At 24.3% G+C, this 18779-nt stretch overlaps 2 protein-coding genes across 3 annotated transcripts; one reads left to right on the forward strand and one right to left on the reverse strand.

Moving 5' to 3' along the window:
* Positions 1–5592: 5592 nt before the first annotated feature.
* On the reverse strand, positions 5593–12452 carry LOC112692513 (mitochondrial assembly of ribosomal large subunit protein 1). Of its 2 annotated transcripts, XM_025567201.1 has the most exons (4): positions 12381–12452; positions 11996–12288; positions 6692–6952; positions 5593–5847 (listed from the first exon to the last, which is right to left on the reverse strand). In XM_025567201.1, the coding sequence occupies exons 2-4, from the start codon at positions 12282–12284 to the stop codon at positions 5654–5656; spliced, it is 744 nt and encodes a 247-aa protein (XP_025422986.1). In that variant the 5' UTR covers positions 12285–12288; positions 12381–12452; the 3' UTR covers positions 5593–5653. The 2 variants fall into 2 exon arrangements, with proteins under 2 accessions (XP_025422986.1, XP_025422978.1); XM_025567193.1 differs by having other exon boundaries at positions 5597–5847; positions 11996–12450.
* An 82-nt stretch (positions 12453–12534) lies between these two features.
* LOC112692506 (GDP-fucose transporter 1) lies at positions 12535–17377 on the forward strand. The gene is made up of 6 exons (XM_025567179.1): positions 12535–13052; positions 13281–13485; positions 13870–14008; positions 15070–15156; positions 15756–16042; positions 17042–17377. The coding sequence occupies exons 1-6, from the start codon at positions 12991–12993 to the stop codon at positions 17246–17248; spliced, it is 987 nt and encodes a 328-aa protein (XP_025422964.1). The 5' UTR covers positions 12535–12990; the 3' UTR covers positions 17249–17377.
* Positions 17378–18779: the final 1402 nt, after the last annotated feature.

Raw genomic sequence — 18779 nt, forward strand, 5'->3', positions numbered from 1 at the left:
AAATTTTAGGTTACTCATTATAATTTTATCGTATTAATATGTCGAGGTAGTAGAATTTTTTTTTTGTCCAAATAAAAAATATCGGCCTAGTACCTAAATAATATTGAAATCGAATCAAATACAAGATGTAATATATGGATAATTACATGTAATTATGTAGAAGAAATTAACAAATTTACTAATGACATTAAATGAAAACGCACATGTTGCCAAAACCACTCATGTCAAACTTTATAGCGTTGGACAAATTCTTAGATATTAAATGTAACACTGATTTGTACATATTTATAAAAAGTGGTCAAAGTGTTGCGTGGTTTGTTAACGTATTCGATAAAAAATATCATTAAGTACCTAGATTGGCCAAATAGAAAGCATAACAGTAATAATTTATTAGAGATTTTTAAACAATAAATATTAATAAAAAAATAACTATCCCTGAAATAACTCTAATAACTAAAAAAATTGAAAAGGGCTGAATAATTTTAAACAGAAAACCCCGACTATTTATTACAATTTATTCGGTTTACACTATTTTGATCAAGTAGGTAACAATATATATTTTTAAATTGATTAATACAATTTTCGTCTGATATACTCGTAATATCATACCTACCTATAATGTTATAGTTATAATAATATATTGTTTTACTTTTCAGCTAAGTATCTTTAAAATTAGCACAAGTAAACTTTTCAAATATTAAAAAATTAGGCAATACCAGTTAATACTTGAGCCTACCAGCTACACCAACGTATCCTACTTATAATTGTGTAGTTGTATATTTTTAATATTATTATGTAAGTACCTATATTGTAGTACATATGGATGAAATAATGAGCTAATGATAACGAAAATGTATAACTAATTAATTAAATAAAATATACTTAATATTTGTAATATTTGTAGCTTAATTTTGCTTAATAATAGGTACCTACCTACACCATTCAATTAAGCTCTGATAACATAATAGTAATTTGTGTGATAATTATAATTTAGTTTTAATAGAAAACAATATTTCAATGATGATAATTATTTCATCTATATATAATAGGTACAATTTTTTTTTTATTTTTAAGTAGGTAGCGTGTCACAAAATTACAGTAATTCCAACGTGAGAAACGTGACACCTCCTAAGTAGTTTGTCGACGGTCTACCACAACAAAAACAAATAGAGCGTAGATGACTGCGGTGTTTCCGTAAGGCTAATATTCTTCTAACACCGCACTGCTGTATACAGTGACGGTATTAGAGTTTGCGAGGCTCTGGGCAATATAAATGTTGGGTCTTATAATTTATATTAATAAAATATTTTAAGTTCAGTTAAATCAGAACCGCGGGGTCTTAATTATAATTTAAGGCGTGGGGCCCTGGGCAACTGCCCCTATTGCCCACCCCCTCGCGATGTCCCTGGCTGTATGCTTCACACTGTTTAATCTGTACCCCGTCAACGACATAGGCAATACAGGCAATCTATTCCTTATAATTTCTCGTTTCATAAGCCATAAAAAATACTAAAATATAAACATTCATTGAGAAATTGGATGGTCTGTGACATTTTATTTTTTTGATATTGTTCGCCGATTATTTTAGTTCTTGGTACATAGGAACCCAATCTCCTTTTATCCTAATTATTATACAGTGTACACGGTGCAAACATAATATGGTAATGCGAACATTGTAGATTAATTGAGTATGGGCTTATAAACCCGTAGTCAAATTAAAAGTCCATTCATAAACTCAGTGGCGTAGTTACGGGGAGGGTGTAAGGGGTTTCCACCCCCCCCCCCCACAGATTTTTTTTTTTAATGATATTTGATTATTATTTATTAATATTTATATATTATAGTAAAATATTTTGATTTTACTATGATTAGGTATATATTAAAAATTGAATAACAAAATAATTTTCATTAATACGGGACATAATAACACTATTTTAAATGTAATATTATTATATATGATCTCGTTTTAAGATATACTACGAACACTTAAAAACTTACTCTTAAACACCCCCCCCCCCCCCCCCCAGAAAAGAATTGTATCTACGCTACTGCATAAACTTAAATATAACCAAATAATTTGCGAGACGTTTAATAATTTCACTCTAAAAACTACTGCAACGTTATGATTTTTTTTCAGTTGCGAAGTTCAACGTATTACAATTTCAAAATGAATACAGCCCTAAAAGTACAATTCTAAATTTAAAGTAATTTCAAGATTTCGCTTGTAAGATCAAAGATTTTTACTAGATGTATCTAATATTTGTGTAGGTATACTATACGAGTATGCCATATACCTAATCTTATGTGCCATGTATCTAACCTATCTTGATAACAAAGATTGAAAAATAGGTACCTATACAGTTTTATACAACTAAACTTCCTAAAATAAATTATAAGTTCATCATTTTTACCATCATGTCAAATAAAATAATTAAAATTTAGAATATTTTTTTAATAATTAGATTTAAAATACATCGGATAATTTATGACTGTAAATAATATTTTATAATGAAAAATGGTTAATTATGTATATAAAACGTTTAACTAATTTCTTGGTAAAATTAATTCGTTTAGCAAAGGTTGAATTTCGGAAAATAAGAAAAAGAAAAATCAAGGAATGACGTGTTCTGAGTATGACGATTATATTATGTATGTTTTTATGTTTTTAACATACAAATAATTACTGGAATATCTAACAATCACGATGACGTGATTTAACAATTAGTTCTTTAATAAGGACCTACCTACTTCCTAACAAGTTGTAAATAATGTTCCGCTTTAACTGTTCCGCCCCCGTACACAGGGGAATGAGTACGGTATTTCTATAAACGTAGATACTGTCTTGACATACGCAACGCGGAGATAAGGACTAAAAGGACGCATTCACTTCGTGCGTGATTTTCATAGGTGTACTTAATGATCTTATAGTAGATGGATAAATGCGATTTATGGAGGGGGAGCTGGCGAAAGTTTATTTGTCCGATTTGCTATTCACGGTTGTTTGATTGTTATTTAATAGAAAAGCGAATAGAGAAATATTAATAGTGTTTTAATATGTTTAGAGCAATGGATTAGGAGCCTATAATACAGTAAATAGCTATACGTATTATTTTTTTCACAGATAATTTATGAAAAAGCGGTAGACATGCGATTAAAAACAATGGTTATTAGAATTTTACATTTATTACAGAATAAAAAATAAAATGTATATTAATAATTAATAGGTATATACTCGTATAATTATTATACTTGTGTGTAGTAATCGCGATTCATTGTAACTTGTAGAATACATATATTTATTGGACCTATTATTGCTACAATTGAATTTCAATAATTTAGAAGTTAAATAATGTTAGTACTAAACATTTTATTAATTTAAATGACTAGCGTAAATTATTGTTTTTCGATTTTAATTAAATTTAAGTCATCAACTAAAATTTAAAATAAATAAATAGCAATTTAATGGAATTTAATACTTATAATAATAGTAGGTACATATATTTTGAAATTATTCAATGTTTCAAAGCAGCAATTATATTATGATTAGGCGAGCATTACCAATAGGTATCTATAATTTATATAATTAATAAAATGTAGTTTGAGAAATAAAAATTAATTAAATTAAGAACTTGTAATCTCATTAATAATATTAGATGTAGAGAACTTTTAGGTTATACCATAGTTTAACTAAATGAACCATAATCTAATTAAATGTAAAACTATGAATAATAATAGTAGCATAATCATTCGACATTAAATCAGGTTTTGTATTTTTTTTATTAATGATTCGTAAAAAAATACTAATAAAATATCATAGTTAGTAAATTAAATGATTACTTTTATATATTATATTCATTAAATAGGAAAAAATAAGCTAATTTTGAGTACAAGTTCTTTGGAATTAATTTGGCGAAAAAAAATTTATTATATAAACATTGGACATTTGTAATTAAGTTATTTTAACACACTTTGTATTCATAATACAATAAAAATTGATATTGATTAGTGACAAGAGACCATTTATAAATATCTTAATAAGTACAATCAAACTTCTTGAGTGAATATCAATTTTAACTTTATCTTTTTTAACCCGTTATCGCTATAATGAATATTTTCCCAATGTAAAATTTATAGGACATCATATTTAAATTTCATGTCTGAGTTAAAAGTCTGAAAGTCTGTGTTTGAATAAGAAGTGTTAAAAATGTCATATTAGTAAAAACCAATTAATAATTATTTTAACACACTGTTATGAAATCGTTTTTTTTAAACTATTATAATTTATATTTTATATGTCTTTTCAGGTGCGGATACAAAGGGGGGGGCCTGGGAGTGATGCCCCCCCAAATGTCACGAAACAAAACGAAAAAAAAATTATAATATTATATGTCAAGCAATGATAAAAAATATATTTTTCTATAGCAACTATGTATTGACATGTTTTCAAGAACTAAAAGAAAATTAAATTTCGCTCTATAATTTTTAATTTAATTTCATATTTAATAATTTTTTATATTGTTCTAAAATAAAAAGTTTTCTTTTCAATTCACCTACATATTTTTTTTTAAAACTTTTAGTTGAAAGTTTATTCCTTTAGTGTTGAGAAATATTTATGGTAAATGGTAATATTTATAATATTATAGAATTATTGAATTTTATATATTATATTATGTCCTCTCCAACTGTTTAAATGGCCCCTCCCTATTAATTACTCTGAATCCATGCCAATATCTTTTAAATAGTTTACCTAGTTATTTAAAAAGGGATGTTTTTGCTTATAAAATATTTTATTTTTCTATGGATTATTGTAACCTTTGATAATTTTAATGGAAACGTTAGTTTTATGTTGAATTTTGTTTATGGGCAGCTATCAATATGTACATAGAATAGATTTTGATAATGATGATTATAATATAGGATCAATTCAATAAATTGAATGTATTTGTTATTACATTATGTAACCGATATATAGATATAAATGATTTATTAACAATGCTTGAGTTCTCTATACTATATAAATAAATATTTTCAGATTGTTCAGATTGAATACATTTCTACAATGCATACTCAGAGTTTGAATCCAAATATAATCAATTTATATTGCAAAATGTAAGCTAAAAAGTATGCATACACAACAAATTCATAAGTAAACATATTTATTTGATGTTCATTATAGCTCTAATATTTAGGTAAGAAACAGGTTTTAAATATAGCCCAAACAGTTTTGGGCCAAACTATACCACATTTGTAATGGAATAACAGTCTGAACAATAAAAAAATATTTGAGTAATAATATTTAAACACGGCATTTTGATAAAATGACTTTTAACATTTATCATACCAAGCATATGACCTTTAATTAAGTATAGTATGTCACACCATTTTATTTCATTGGTAATTTAACAACCCTATTATAAAACTTAATTTTTAAATATAATTAGAATACTACCATTTTTAATGTCAAATAACAAATAAACAATTTAATTAAGTATACAAAAAAATTAAAGTGTTCATAAAAATCATTGATTTTATGGTTACCATAAAATGAATCACACAAATCAATTATTTTTTGGGTTTTAATTAAAATTTAAAATGTATACAACCATAAAAATATGTTTGAAAAATATTTAGATTTAAATAAATAGTGTAAGTGTTAGAGATTTTTAACATTATCAATATCTACTGGTTCTAAATTTTGTAAACTAAATGAATGTTCATTCAATAATGTGACCAATGAATCTGCAGGCAAATTTAGATGAGAGTCAAACTTTTCTCCAACACTCCAAATTGTTTCCAAATCATAACTTTTCCGAGTTTCTTTCGTTAACAAATGTAGAGCTATGTTACCTGAAAAAAAAAATGTAATTCAATATATTAATATTTTTATACACATAAAAATATTGATAAAGTATAAAATATAAAACACGATGGCTTCTATTAAAAAGAGTTTATTATGAGATAGTTGAGTTCAAAATTTTGACATAGTCATTGTCGTCGAGTATAGATATTATCTCAGATAGTATTTGGCTAAATAATTATATGATGGTATATATAAGCATACCAACATTACCATGTTATGTTATTTATTTATAAATTATATATTTATTTATGTTTTTACAGTTATTTTAAGAAATGCACTATATTTTATTTTTATCATAATGATCCATTGAATACGTTTTTTTAAGCCGCAGCTGCGTCTGTTAATTTCTTCATTTATTTTTTCCTCTTAACAATAGAAGAATATGTTACCTGCATCATAAACAATGTAGCCGATCATAAATGTAAAATATATCTAAAGCAATGATCTACAAATAACCGAAGATATTATTATACATAGAAATTAAAATTATAATACATAAATACATAACATACTAGTGTACATTATAAAATATGTCAAAATTATTTAATTTTTCTTCCATTTTTATAACTCAGATTAAAAGTTTCTAAATTTAGTTATTGCATAATAAACAGATCGTATTAACAAACATCATAAATAAAATAATTTTATATTATAAGCTTAATAAATTTGATAAAAAAAAAAACCTAAATATCATGCACGTTATGAGTTATATTATTTTTAATTTTTAAAGATTATTTACTCAAATAAGCATACTTCTAAATCGGCTCGTACATTTTATTTTATTTTTGGATAAAACAAACTGTAATAATTATTTAATAATAGAAAACTCACCGATATCTAAAGCAATCCAGTCTAAAGGCTTTTTGTTTAATATTCGAGGTATGCTATCCGTAGGCTTACGTTTTTTCTTAAATAGTTTATGTACAAATTCAACAATCGACATTAAATGTTTTTGTGATTTGCCAGATGCAATAACAATATAATCAACATATCTTATATTGGCTGGGATGCTCACAACGAAAATATTTGAAGCATTGTTCTTTTGAAGTACTTCGACTAGATCTTCAACTTCGTATACGCCTGACACACCACCTAAGAAATTCGTCACATTCTTAACAATAATAATAATCATATATTTTTTAAGAAGTATAGTTTGACACTTAAATTTGGCTTAAATATTAAAAATATGATTTTAATTCTATCAATTTATTCATTATTGTAATTTTTCCTTGTCATTTTAAAAATGCTAATACATCATTATTTTATTCCATAAATTGGATATTATTGAAAATGCATCTGATTAATTGATTATTATAAATTATTATATTGAGCTAACGGAATACATGCGTAATAATGCAAATCGTGTGATTGTACGTAAAAAGCATACATCACAATTTTTATTTTTTTATCATATTAATTTCTGTTAATTTTATTTTAATCTTTAAACTGTCTTTGTACCTATTTATACTTTATTTTTATTTTTATTGTATCTCAGATTAACAAATTGAAAAATAATGTTTTACATATATTTATATCGATTTTATTAGTACTGCATCATCATATATAAGAGGTTTTTCACAGTATTGAGATGAGCCATTTAACCATATTTTATATAATGTATTTATACTATATTTATAATTGTAATTAACTCTTGGCCTATGTAAAAAATTAATATTACAAATAAAATTAAAATTTTTTTTATTAAAATGCAATTCGAGATATTTCTTAATCTTCTTATTTTGATAAGGTTTACATTTTTATTAGGTGTGTTCATTATATATCACATGAAATAAACGCAATACTTTTAATGAACATTTTCATTTAATATATTTGTATTGTGCATGTATAGTGGTTATATACATCTATAAATTTGGAGCTATTAGTTTCATTGGAACCATATACAAACAATGTATACACAAATATTACCAATTAATTTCATATAATATAGGTATTATTATAATTTAGTTCTATTAGTTATTGTTATTAGATTGAACTTTTTAGTTTGTGTAAAAGTGCAATAACAGAAACTAATAAAAATATTAAAAATATACTCTAATTTCAATAATTTTTAGTTGATATTTCATCTGAAAGTTAGTTATAGATCTTTATAAACTATTATAAATTGTAAGAAACACAATATTTTTTAAGTTGAACTAAAAACTTATAATACACACAGGGGAATTTTAATTATTAAATTTAATAAGCCAAGCATAGAAAGGTTGAGCCTATAAATTTCTTATTTGTTATAAATTCATCACATTTGTCAAGGAAATAAAAAATACTACAAAAGAACTTTAGAGGTTTTAATAAAATTATTATAAAATTTACTAAAATATAAGTATTATACATGAATAGTACAAACACAAGCATTTTAAATACTGTAAAACAGGGTGAATAGAAACACTTTTCAACTTAAATTATAATATAATTCTTAAATATACTTCTATATATTATTTTCTTTTTACATTATAATTAAGTTCCAAGTGAACTGACTTAATTGGACTATTTGAATGATAGACTAAAATTGTTAGTTTTAAAAATATTATTAGAATATAATACATGGTAAAAGTTATAAATGTTACATAATAAAAACATGTTATAACTTGGTTTAAATGGTTCAAATGTCTGTTAATATGATCAATCAGATTTTTTTTGTATTAAACTAAAATAACTACTTCTAGAAGAAAGTATTATAAACTAAATAGGTACTTATATTAAACATGTTTAGAACTCTAACAATGATCACTATTATAATAATAGTCGAATAGGAACAAATGGACGTAACCGTTTGGACGTGGGGACAAATGGAAATATATAGGTATATATATTTATAAGTTATAAAACCATTGATATTTTATGTTCATAATATAACTAATTGCATCATATCATAATATCAAACCTTATCGAATTTTATCGTTTTGACAATAGGTACCTTTTATATCAATATATATATATATATATATATATATAACTTATTAGTTTTTACAACTTGTAATAATTATCACACTTCATCGAAACATCGTGATACACTAGACATTACAGTACACATCTATAACCGTGTTAGTCGTGTATAGAGATGGAACTTATCGTTCATTAAGGTGAACTAATTCAGTCGCTCATCGTTCACTAAATTGAACTTGTTCATCGTTCATATACTTGACGATTCGTTCGTAAGAATACGTACTCCGTATCAAAGAATTGTTCATGAACGATTAAGGTACTAGTATAAAAAGTACAAAGTGAACGGTGAACGGTGAACGAGTCGTTCATCAAAAGTGAACTAGTACAAAACCGGTCACTTGGGTGAATAGTTAAATTTAACTAGTTCATTCATGAACGACACATCTCTAGTCGTGTACAAATTGCATTCAAGTGTACATGTAAGATGTCATTAGTTAATTCAAATCGCCATGATGAAATTTTTGAATGAATATTTTTGACATTAAAATTTACATATTATAATAAATATAAATAACTTATTTATTTTATTCACTGATTTATATATTTATATATATATTTTTTTTTACGTCCATTTGTCCCCACGTCCAAACGGCTACGTCCATTTGTCCTAGATTGAATAATAGTACACAACTAAGGAAAGCAGAAACTATTTAATGATATAGAAAACACATTTTCTTTTAAAAGAAATCAAGATATTAATATATTTATACAATATAAGCATAATAAACAATTTATATTACAATTTATTATAAAAAAATATATATTATATTAGCGGTTCCCAAACTGTGAGGCATGATCTTTTGGAAAGCGCAAGCAATTATTAAAGGAAGTGCAAGGCAAATATTTATATTGTAAATTACGCTAATATATATTTATTATTTGATCAACAATAATTTGCTTATATTAAAATAATAAAAAAATATTTTATTGGGTGGCGTAATTAATTTTTTTTCGTTTCTGGGATGGGTGACCCAAAAAAGTTAACCGCTATATTATATGATTGATGGCGATATTTAAAAATTTATATTGATATTGTGAGGTAAAATCATCAATTTCTGATAATTTATTAGAATTGCCACATATTTTAGTTGCATTTTCAGATAATACTACCAGTTATAACCAAATATCAGGATATCTCAAACACTGTTTTAAAAGAACTGTGTTTAAATTTAAATTTTTAACTGCAAAAATATTGATAAAAATAAATAAAAATGAATCCAGAACATTTATAAGTAATTATAACTATCCAATTTTGAATTTCATAAATAAAAATAAGCTTATTGTAATAAAATATATTTTTCTAAGAGGAAATTAATAATTATATGAATTTAAAATATAACATATTAGGTACTTAATTAGGAATAACCAAAAACTATATATAATTATTTCTAAATTAAATAAGTCTCAAATTGCTTACTAATATTTATTATAATGCTATAAATATGTAGAGACCGAGTAAATTTTAGGGGAAAAATAGTATTTAGTACACTTTTAAACAAGTAAAAACTCTTTAAAAAACAGTTCAACATATTTTAGTTAAACATTTAATAAATAACTATGAATCTACATTTACCAGATTGATTTATCTATTAATTTTAATATATTAATTAAAATATTTTTATATTATTTGAAATATGAGCAAAATAATGAACGCTGAAAAAACCTTTGAAATTTGAAATACACATCAATAAGTAAATTTCAATATTCACAAGTAAAATTCTATGTTCAGTGCTATTTTAGTCAATCTTTCGAAATGTGCTGACTAGTTTGGTAGCTGACAACATTTGTTACACATATATCATAGTCAAGATTAAATTGTCAATCAATACTAAAGTCAACAAAAAAAAGTTTAATCATTTAAAACGTACATAGAACGTAATACTAGAATCATTCTATTCTTAAATTTAATTAATTATTAAGGTTATGCCTCCTATACAATATAAATAAACTTCTTAGGATAATATTATAAATTATATGCTATTTGGTAAAAGTCTAAATTTTAGACTTCAATAAATTTAAAAGTGTATTTTTTACATTTCATAAATTGAACTTAGGATTGATTAGTAATTAAGGTTTAACATAAAATGTATTGTACTAGATAATAGTTTTTATTATTAGCTTAGAAAAACTTTTAAATAGACAATTAAATGTGATGTAAGAGTCAAAACCTTAAAGTAACTTAGAAAAAGGTTAGCAGTTAGTCGGAATGAAGTTGTAAATCAATCTTCAGGTTAAAAAATCATAAATAAATAATTTATTTTTAACTACTAACATTATTTAATATTTAATTTTGTTCCACAGTGATATAATCACAACCAACATAATATTCACTTTTAAATATTATAAAAAGATTAAAACGAGTGCAAACAATAATGATGGACAGTTAGTAATTACAATTATACAGGGATGTAATAGGTGCCTACATAATTGGTACCTAACTTTTTAATCTTTTCTTAGTATATATATTAGACTTGTTAAAATTACATATTTTACTGTCATTAAAGATCATATATATAATTTCATAAACTCTATACTATATACTTATTTATTACTAAATTCAATTCAAGAATCAATTTTATGTTTGTTAAGTTAATTATAATTTTATTAATAGAAATATCTTCATTTTCAATCCAAATATAATATTTTATAGGTTACTATAATTATGCAGGCTCATTTATTTATTAGCTCTTTTGATCAAATAATTTTTTTTGATTCATCTTACAATTATATCAACTAATATAATTGTTATACGGATTTAACGAAAATATTGGTAAATTCTATTTGGTCTATTATTGGTAACCTTATATTTATACAAATAAAATTAAATATTATACAAAACTTGAAGTTATACAAATTTTACTTTAAAATTGTCAAGCAATTTCAATATAACATAGGAAAATAAAAATTGATCATCCTTGATTATATTACATATTCTATACTAAATATTACAATTTAATTTAGAATCAATACATAAATTAATTTTGATCAATCACATTGAGCAGTAAAAATTGAATAGGTTTTAAAGACTTTAAACATTGTTTTTACACTCCATTGCTAACTCATAAGTAAACGTTGCGAGCCTAACAAATGCAAGTGAAATTATACTATTGATTAAAATGTAATCAGTATAATATTTAATATATTATAGTACCAATAATCTATGGTTACACATACGTGATGTATCCAAACCGGCAAACTGATCGACTTCGTCGAAATCTTCATCAACAACCTGGGAATCCAGGAGAGCCCGTTCCTCTTCCACGTCCAGAATCACAGAAGAATCATCATCTTTGAAAACCTTATAGTTGTTGGGTTTTACGAATTTGTCATCGTCGTTGCTGTAGCGCCTTTGGACTATTGTGTTCGTGGTCGAGCAAATCGGGGGTGAACGTAACACTCGTTTGGAGATTCGGTTGGCCGCTAAATGGCGGGAGAAACTCTGAGCGATTTTCAGCGACAACATTTTACTGTAATATAATGCATATGGAGATCGGTTTCTGCTCACTTTAAGACAATGTGGAAGGGAAAAAAGTATAGAAAAATATCGAACTTATCGTACATATTACTGTTTCGCTATTGACGAAGCTTTCCGTCCGTGCACCGGCACCTATCAACAGTTCCGAAGCCTGTGATAGCATACCCGTGATAGCACTATCAAATGGTCGGCCGGCGAATCTCATTCGATTAGATTTGATAATAATGTTACTGCTGTTGTTATCAATTTGCCATCGGCATTTTCACACCCCGGATAAATATAAATTTATCAGACTCGCGCTACAATATTTCTACCGCAACTGCTGGCGTTCGGTATTAAGTAATAAATCTATCTCTGCCGCGATAAATTAACTCAAATTGTACCGCGCACTCCGCAGTCAATTAATTTACCAAAAATGTTTTGTGTCGGCCTCGGTACACGTATACCGAAATATCGCGTATACATTTTTTTTTTTGCCTAATGCGTGCGCGTTATATGTTTTCGAATGAAATTTTAAGCATGTGACCCTCGATGTTCCTTTATTCATAATCTTTATTAGTAATATTAGATATAGACTGGAAAGTATTAATATTGTAGGATAATTAACCGCCCAGCAAATAATAACAATCGCTGAGAGGTCTCCCGCATTTGATTTGCATTTTATTCAGTCCATATTTGATACATTGTTCTCAAAATGACGCTCGACGCTTTGTCATTAAAATACATTCAGATATTTTTCGTTGTCATTATTTATTGGTAAGTGAAACACGATCAATTTCATTATTATTTATAAATATTAATTGAAAAAAAAAACATTTTATCCAAAATATAATATTATGAGAAACAATAGTTTAGTGTACACATCAATGTTTAATTCATGATACACAATTATTGATTTTTTTATTAAATTATTAATTTACTGAAAAATTATAAAGTATTTTTTTTTTTCATTGAATTTACATTTATGATTTTTATTTGTTATAGGATAATTTCCATTTTAACAGTATTTGTGAACAAGACTTTATTGAGTGTTGACCAGTTGGATGTGGATGCTCCTATATTTATTGTATGGTTTCAATGTTTAGTTTCAGCCATAATCTGTTTTTCCTTGAGTCGTTTGTCCAAGATGTTTCCAAATGCTATACAGTTTCCTAGTGGAAATCCTTTCCACACATTTACTATTAAAAAAGTAAGTAATTTTGACAATTTTGAATGAAAAAGTTCCTAAACAGTTACCTATACTTTTTAATATAAGAAATTTCAATTTTATTATTAACAGGTTTGATAATGTTATTAGACCAAGTAACCAAGTAACTTATTCAACTTATTTTTATAATTTAGCAATAATAATTAATGTTAATCTTGAGAACTATTTAGGTACATAATATTTCTACTTTTTTTCTACTCTTATAACCAATTAAATTATATTTAATTTAAAAATATTTATTATAATTATTTTATGAACCTACTTCAAAATTATATTAATATTTCTATAAACAAAATTTTCTTTAATTTTCTTCCAGGTTTAATGTCACGTGAATCATGAAACTAATGTGAATTATTTTTATTTTAGGTGTTGCCGTTATCAGTATTATATATATTAATGATATCTACAAATAACTATTGTTTAAAATTTGTTGATGTTACATTTTATTATGTTGGACGATCACTCACTACAGTATTCAATGTTATACTTTCTTACATAATATTAGGTAAATATTTAATATTAATCACAATTTCTACAACAATTCAAACTAATTAGCCTCTGTATAGTATAGAACAGCAGCGGTTCCCAAAGTGTATTCCATGGAATCTAAGGGTCCTGTGAAACAGTTCAACAATCCCATAAAAAATATGAAAATATTTAGAAATATTGTCTATATTATTTCATAAAAAAAAAAAAAAAAAAAATGCCTATGCTATGTTTACATGCCGTCACTATACAATGATAGGAAAGTATGCAGAATAAAATGCCATGTTATTTTGAGCTATAGAAATCTGTCGATACTAACAATAGTGAATTAAAGGTACCAGTGTAACGTGCAATCTACCGTTTACATGTGTTCTACCTGTGATCTAACCATTACTATCCAGTTCTTTATCGGTAATTTATCATTAACGACGCAAACGATATATTTCGTCTCCGATAGCTGATAACAATTTAGTATACTTTCCAATTTTGACGACGCATAAGTTGACGTAGTCCGTGTCCATCATTATAATTGCAGTCTATAATCGTAATTTACATGTGCTACATTCATAAATAGCGACTAACTTTTATTTTTATATTATTATTATTATTATTTTATGTGGATGTGATTCTGAAATTGTGATTTTTGAAATGTGTGTGAGCTCACCTTCTCATGGTGTATTTTGGGTAATGCCAAGAGGTTCACAAATCGCGTTAACCAAAAACAGGCTGGTAGATCACACGCTACACCAGAAATGAGCTGGTAGATTGTACGCTTCACTGGCACCGAATTAAAAAATGTGTGCAGGTACCCTGAAATTGGATTAGTTTTAGCACCTGGGTTTCATAAATGCATACTATTTTCCAAGAGTATAGTTGTTATAAATGTTTGGAAACAGTGGAATACATAATTTTAGTGTGTTCTGTATGAGTATATTTAAAATAAAGAGTTAATTTGTTATAATTAATATAATGTTTTTATATTTGTATTTAAAAAGGATGTAATTCAGTCGATTTTATAGTATTCTAAAATTTATAACAAAAAATAAAAATAAAAAATGTTTTTTTTTTTTTAATTTTTAGGGCAAACTACTTCAACTAGCTGTCTTCTTTGTTGCATGGCTGTAGTTTGTGGATTTTTTTTGGGTGTAGATCAAGAAAATATATTAGGTATTATAAAATTATTATTAAACTGATCTAACATACAATATACCTCATTATAATTTTAACTGATAGTTTTAAAATTTGATTAAACTATTTAGCTTATTGATATGCTATTAAATGTTAAGTTAAAATATGAATGATTGAGTACTAATATTAGAGTACTAACTCATAAATCAAATATTTTTTAAACTAACTATTTTATTTTGGTAAATTAATGTTAATTATTAACATATTATTTCAATATAAATAAATAAATATATATATAAGTTTATATAAACTATATGTAAAAAATATACTTCCTCTAATGATAAATTTAATATTTTCGGATTATTCAATTTTGTGAGTTTACTTTATTTTTGTAATACAAGAAATAGTAGATTATATTTATTACCCACGAAGAGTAAGTTATAATCTTTGTTTTATTTAAGCTGTTAAAACATTTACTATTTTCGAGTGGACATATTTGTACTACAATTATCACTTATATTTATTGATAGCTAGATGAGTATATTTATTTTAATACTAACATGAAACAAAATTAAACATTTAATAAAATGTTTATTAATTTATATATTAATATATATTATACTTTTTATTTTTTACAGGTTCATTTTCTTTGATTGGAACATTATTTGGCGTCTTCAGTTCATTTTCTTTAGCTTATTATTCAATACAAATAAAAAAAGTTTTGCCTGAAGTAAATAATCAAATTTGGTTACTTTCATACTTCAATAATGTATATGCTACAATTTTATTTATACCCCTTTTAACACTTGAGGCCAAAGAATTAAGCAATTATAATAAACTGCTTGAATATAAATTTATATTACTTATGATACTTGGTGGTATCTGTGGATTATCAATTGGTTATGTAACAGTTCTTCAAGTGCAAGTAGGTTGAATGTATAAAAATTTAATTAGCTAGAAAATACTTGTTTTTTTTTAAAAAAAACATTAATTATTTGGCACTAATAAATATAATATTTTAAATAAAATATCTTTATAATCTTACCCTCAGTTAATAAGTAAAATTAGATAAAAAAGTAAAAATTTATATACTCAGCTTAAAATCAACAAAGTTTTATGTTATTAAATAATTAAATTTTTTTTTTTAAACTTTGTTATTTCGTATAATTTTAATTATAAAAAAGAAATATACAAGTATACTTTGTAATGTATGAACCAATAAATTTAAGGCAAAGTTTTCTTACAATTATCATCTATACTATATTATTGAATTATTAATATGTATATATATATACATATAATCATCATAATTATAAATAAGAGCTAATAAATGCATTTAAATCTTATCAAGGTATTTGTATTAAAATGCTATTGTTTTTTAGATTTTAATAGCTTTTTGACAGTAAGATGATCCTTTATGATAAATGTAGATATTTTAATAATTAAGTAATATAATAAAAATTATTTTATTGGTTTATTATTATTATTGTAGTATTTAAAAGACCATAAATTGTATTTAATTTTTTAATTATTATTTTAAGATGTTTTAACTTGTTTAAAAAATAAAAAAATATATATAACCTATTTTGTTACGAGTATCAATTTAAAATATGAATTAAAACTTATTAGTAAAGTCACGAACAGCTATTGTTTGTAATATTTTTATATAATACAAATAAACCTTTTACATTGATATTTTCAATGATATTAAAATTTATATACATTCATGATTAGAAATTTTAGTTAAGTACATTTTTAAACAAAACATGTAAAACTGACTACAAAATTTAGTTAATATAACCCTAAATATATTGTAATAAAAAATATGTTTAATTTTATAATTATATAATTATTAATATATTAAATGTATGTTATTCATAACAGTTTTATTAACACCATTGTTAAATTTTTATTTTTATTGCAGGTTACATCTCCTTTAACTCACAATATTTCTGGTACAGCCAAATCATGTTTTCAAACAATATTAGCTTCATTTTGGTACAATCAGTGGAAATCTACTACGTGGTGGTTCTCCAATGTTATTGTTCTGGGAGGAAGTGCTGCGTATACATATGTGAAAAACAGAGAAATGGATAAAAAATACCGACAAACAACCTACAGCCGTTGTTAATTTTTCCAATTTAATTAATTTTTATAATATTTGGAAACTTTGAATTTTTACCAGTATTTATATTTATTTTTTTTAACATATTTTTGTTTTTATTTTATTAATGCATTATACGAGTAATTACTTAAACTATCCAACTACTTTTTTTTTATCTTAAAATGTTGACATTTTGCACCTGATTGAATTTCTAATAAGTTAAAAAATTACTACTTTTACTCAATTTTATGTTTGTATTCATACTAGGATGTTAAATTCTTAAGCTGTTTGTGTTTTATAATTATAAAAAAATCAAATGGAAACTAAAATAAACAAAAAAAAATGAGTTTATAGTATTATATAGTTTTCTTAATATCACATTAAATCTAAAACTAAACCATACAATTAAAATTATCAAATTTGTTTGCTTTTAACTCTAAAATATTAATTTATATTTATTTTAATGAGTGTAGTCCTATAACAAATGTTGCAGCCCAAATTTTGTTATTATAAGATTTTCGTTTTGCTCAAACTAGTTAAAATAAATTTAAAATAAAGTTGGCAATTTTTTATAAATATTGTATAAATTTGATTTTTTAATAATATACTTTTATAAATATTGTGAAGAATTTAAGTAAATTTGATTTTTAATAATATATTTTTATAATTATTGTAGACTAAATTTTAAATTTTACCATTTTTGTGAACTCAAAAGCAATTTTTTTGGAGAATAAATAGTATCACCTCCTTGTAGTGTTCTCCGGATAACGCTAAACAATACTCAAATATTACAATACCATATAATTTAAAATAAAAGTATATTACAATATTATATAATTTAAAATAATCATTGTCTACTTAATTTTAAATTTATCTATATACTAGTCTGGGCAAAACGGGTCCTGCCCATTTTAATTAATATAAATGCAATTTGAATAATTTTTTGAGTAATCAAAAAAATACACTTTAACTTTTTGTAACCAAATGACATTTTTTACTTATGAATGCTTATTTATGTTCATAAATAATTTTTAGTACTTCCATTCAAAAATATAATTATTTTTGTGAATATTTAAATAGAATAATTTTGCTCTATATAATTTTAAAAACCTACTAGCTTAATACAATATAATTAATACATGTCATTATAAAATATATAAATAATTTTGTGGTTTAGATAATATTTAGATAAATTTGTAGCAGGGAACTATTAGAAAAATACTAGAGAATAGTCATGTTGTCTTTATTAAATTTTAGACTATAAAAAAAAAATTAAAATAAAAAAACTACGATCAAATACATATAAATATCAATTATATTATATGAGGTCAATTAAGAATAAATAGAGTAATATAAAATATGTTGTTCATATTAATTTTCCTATATAATTGTACAATGCTTATAACATTTAAAAATTATTAACAAGTTTTTCAATATATAAAGTTAAAAATCATAATTTTGTCAAACTTACTGATTATCTGTATTTCAAAATGAATAAATCCTGTTTACTATTTAAAGAGAAAATATAATTTATTAGGAAGTCATTGAAAAGTTGATT

This window comes from Sipha flava, unplaced genomic scaffold (assembly GCF_003268045.1).
Source record: "Sipha flava isolate LNK unplaced genomic scaffold, YSA_version1 116_pilon_pilon, whole genome shotgun sequence".
NCBI lineage: Eukaryota > Metazoa > Arthropoda > Insecta > Hemiptera > Aphididae > Sipha > Sipha flava.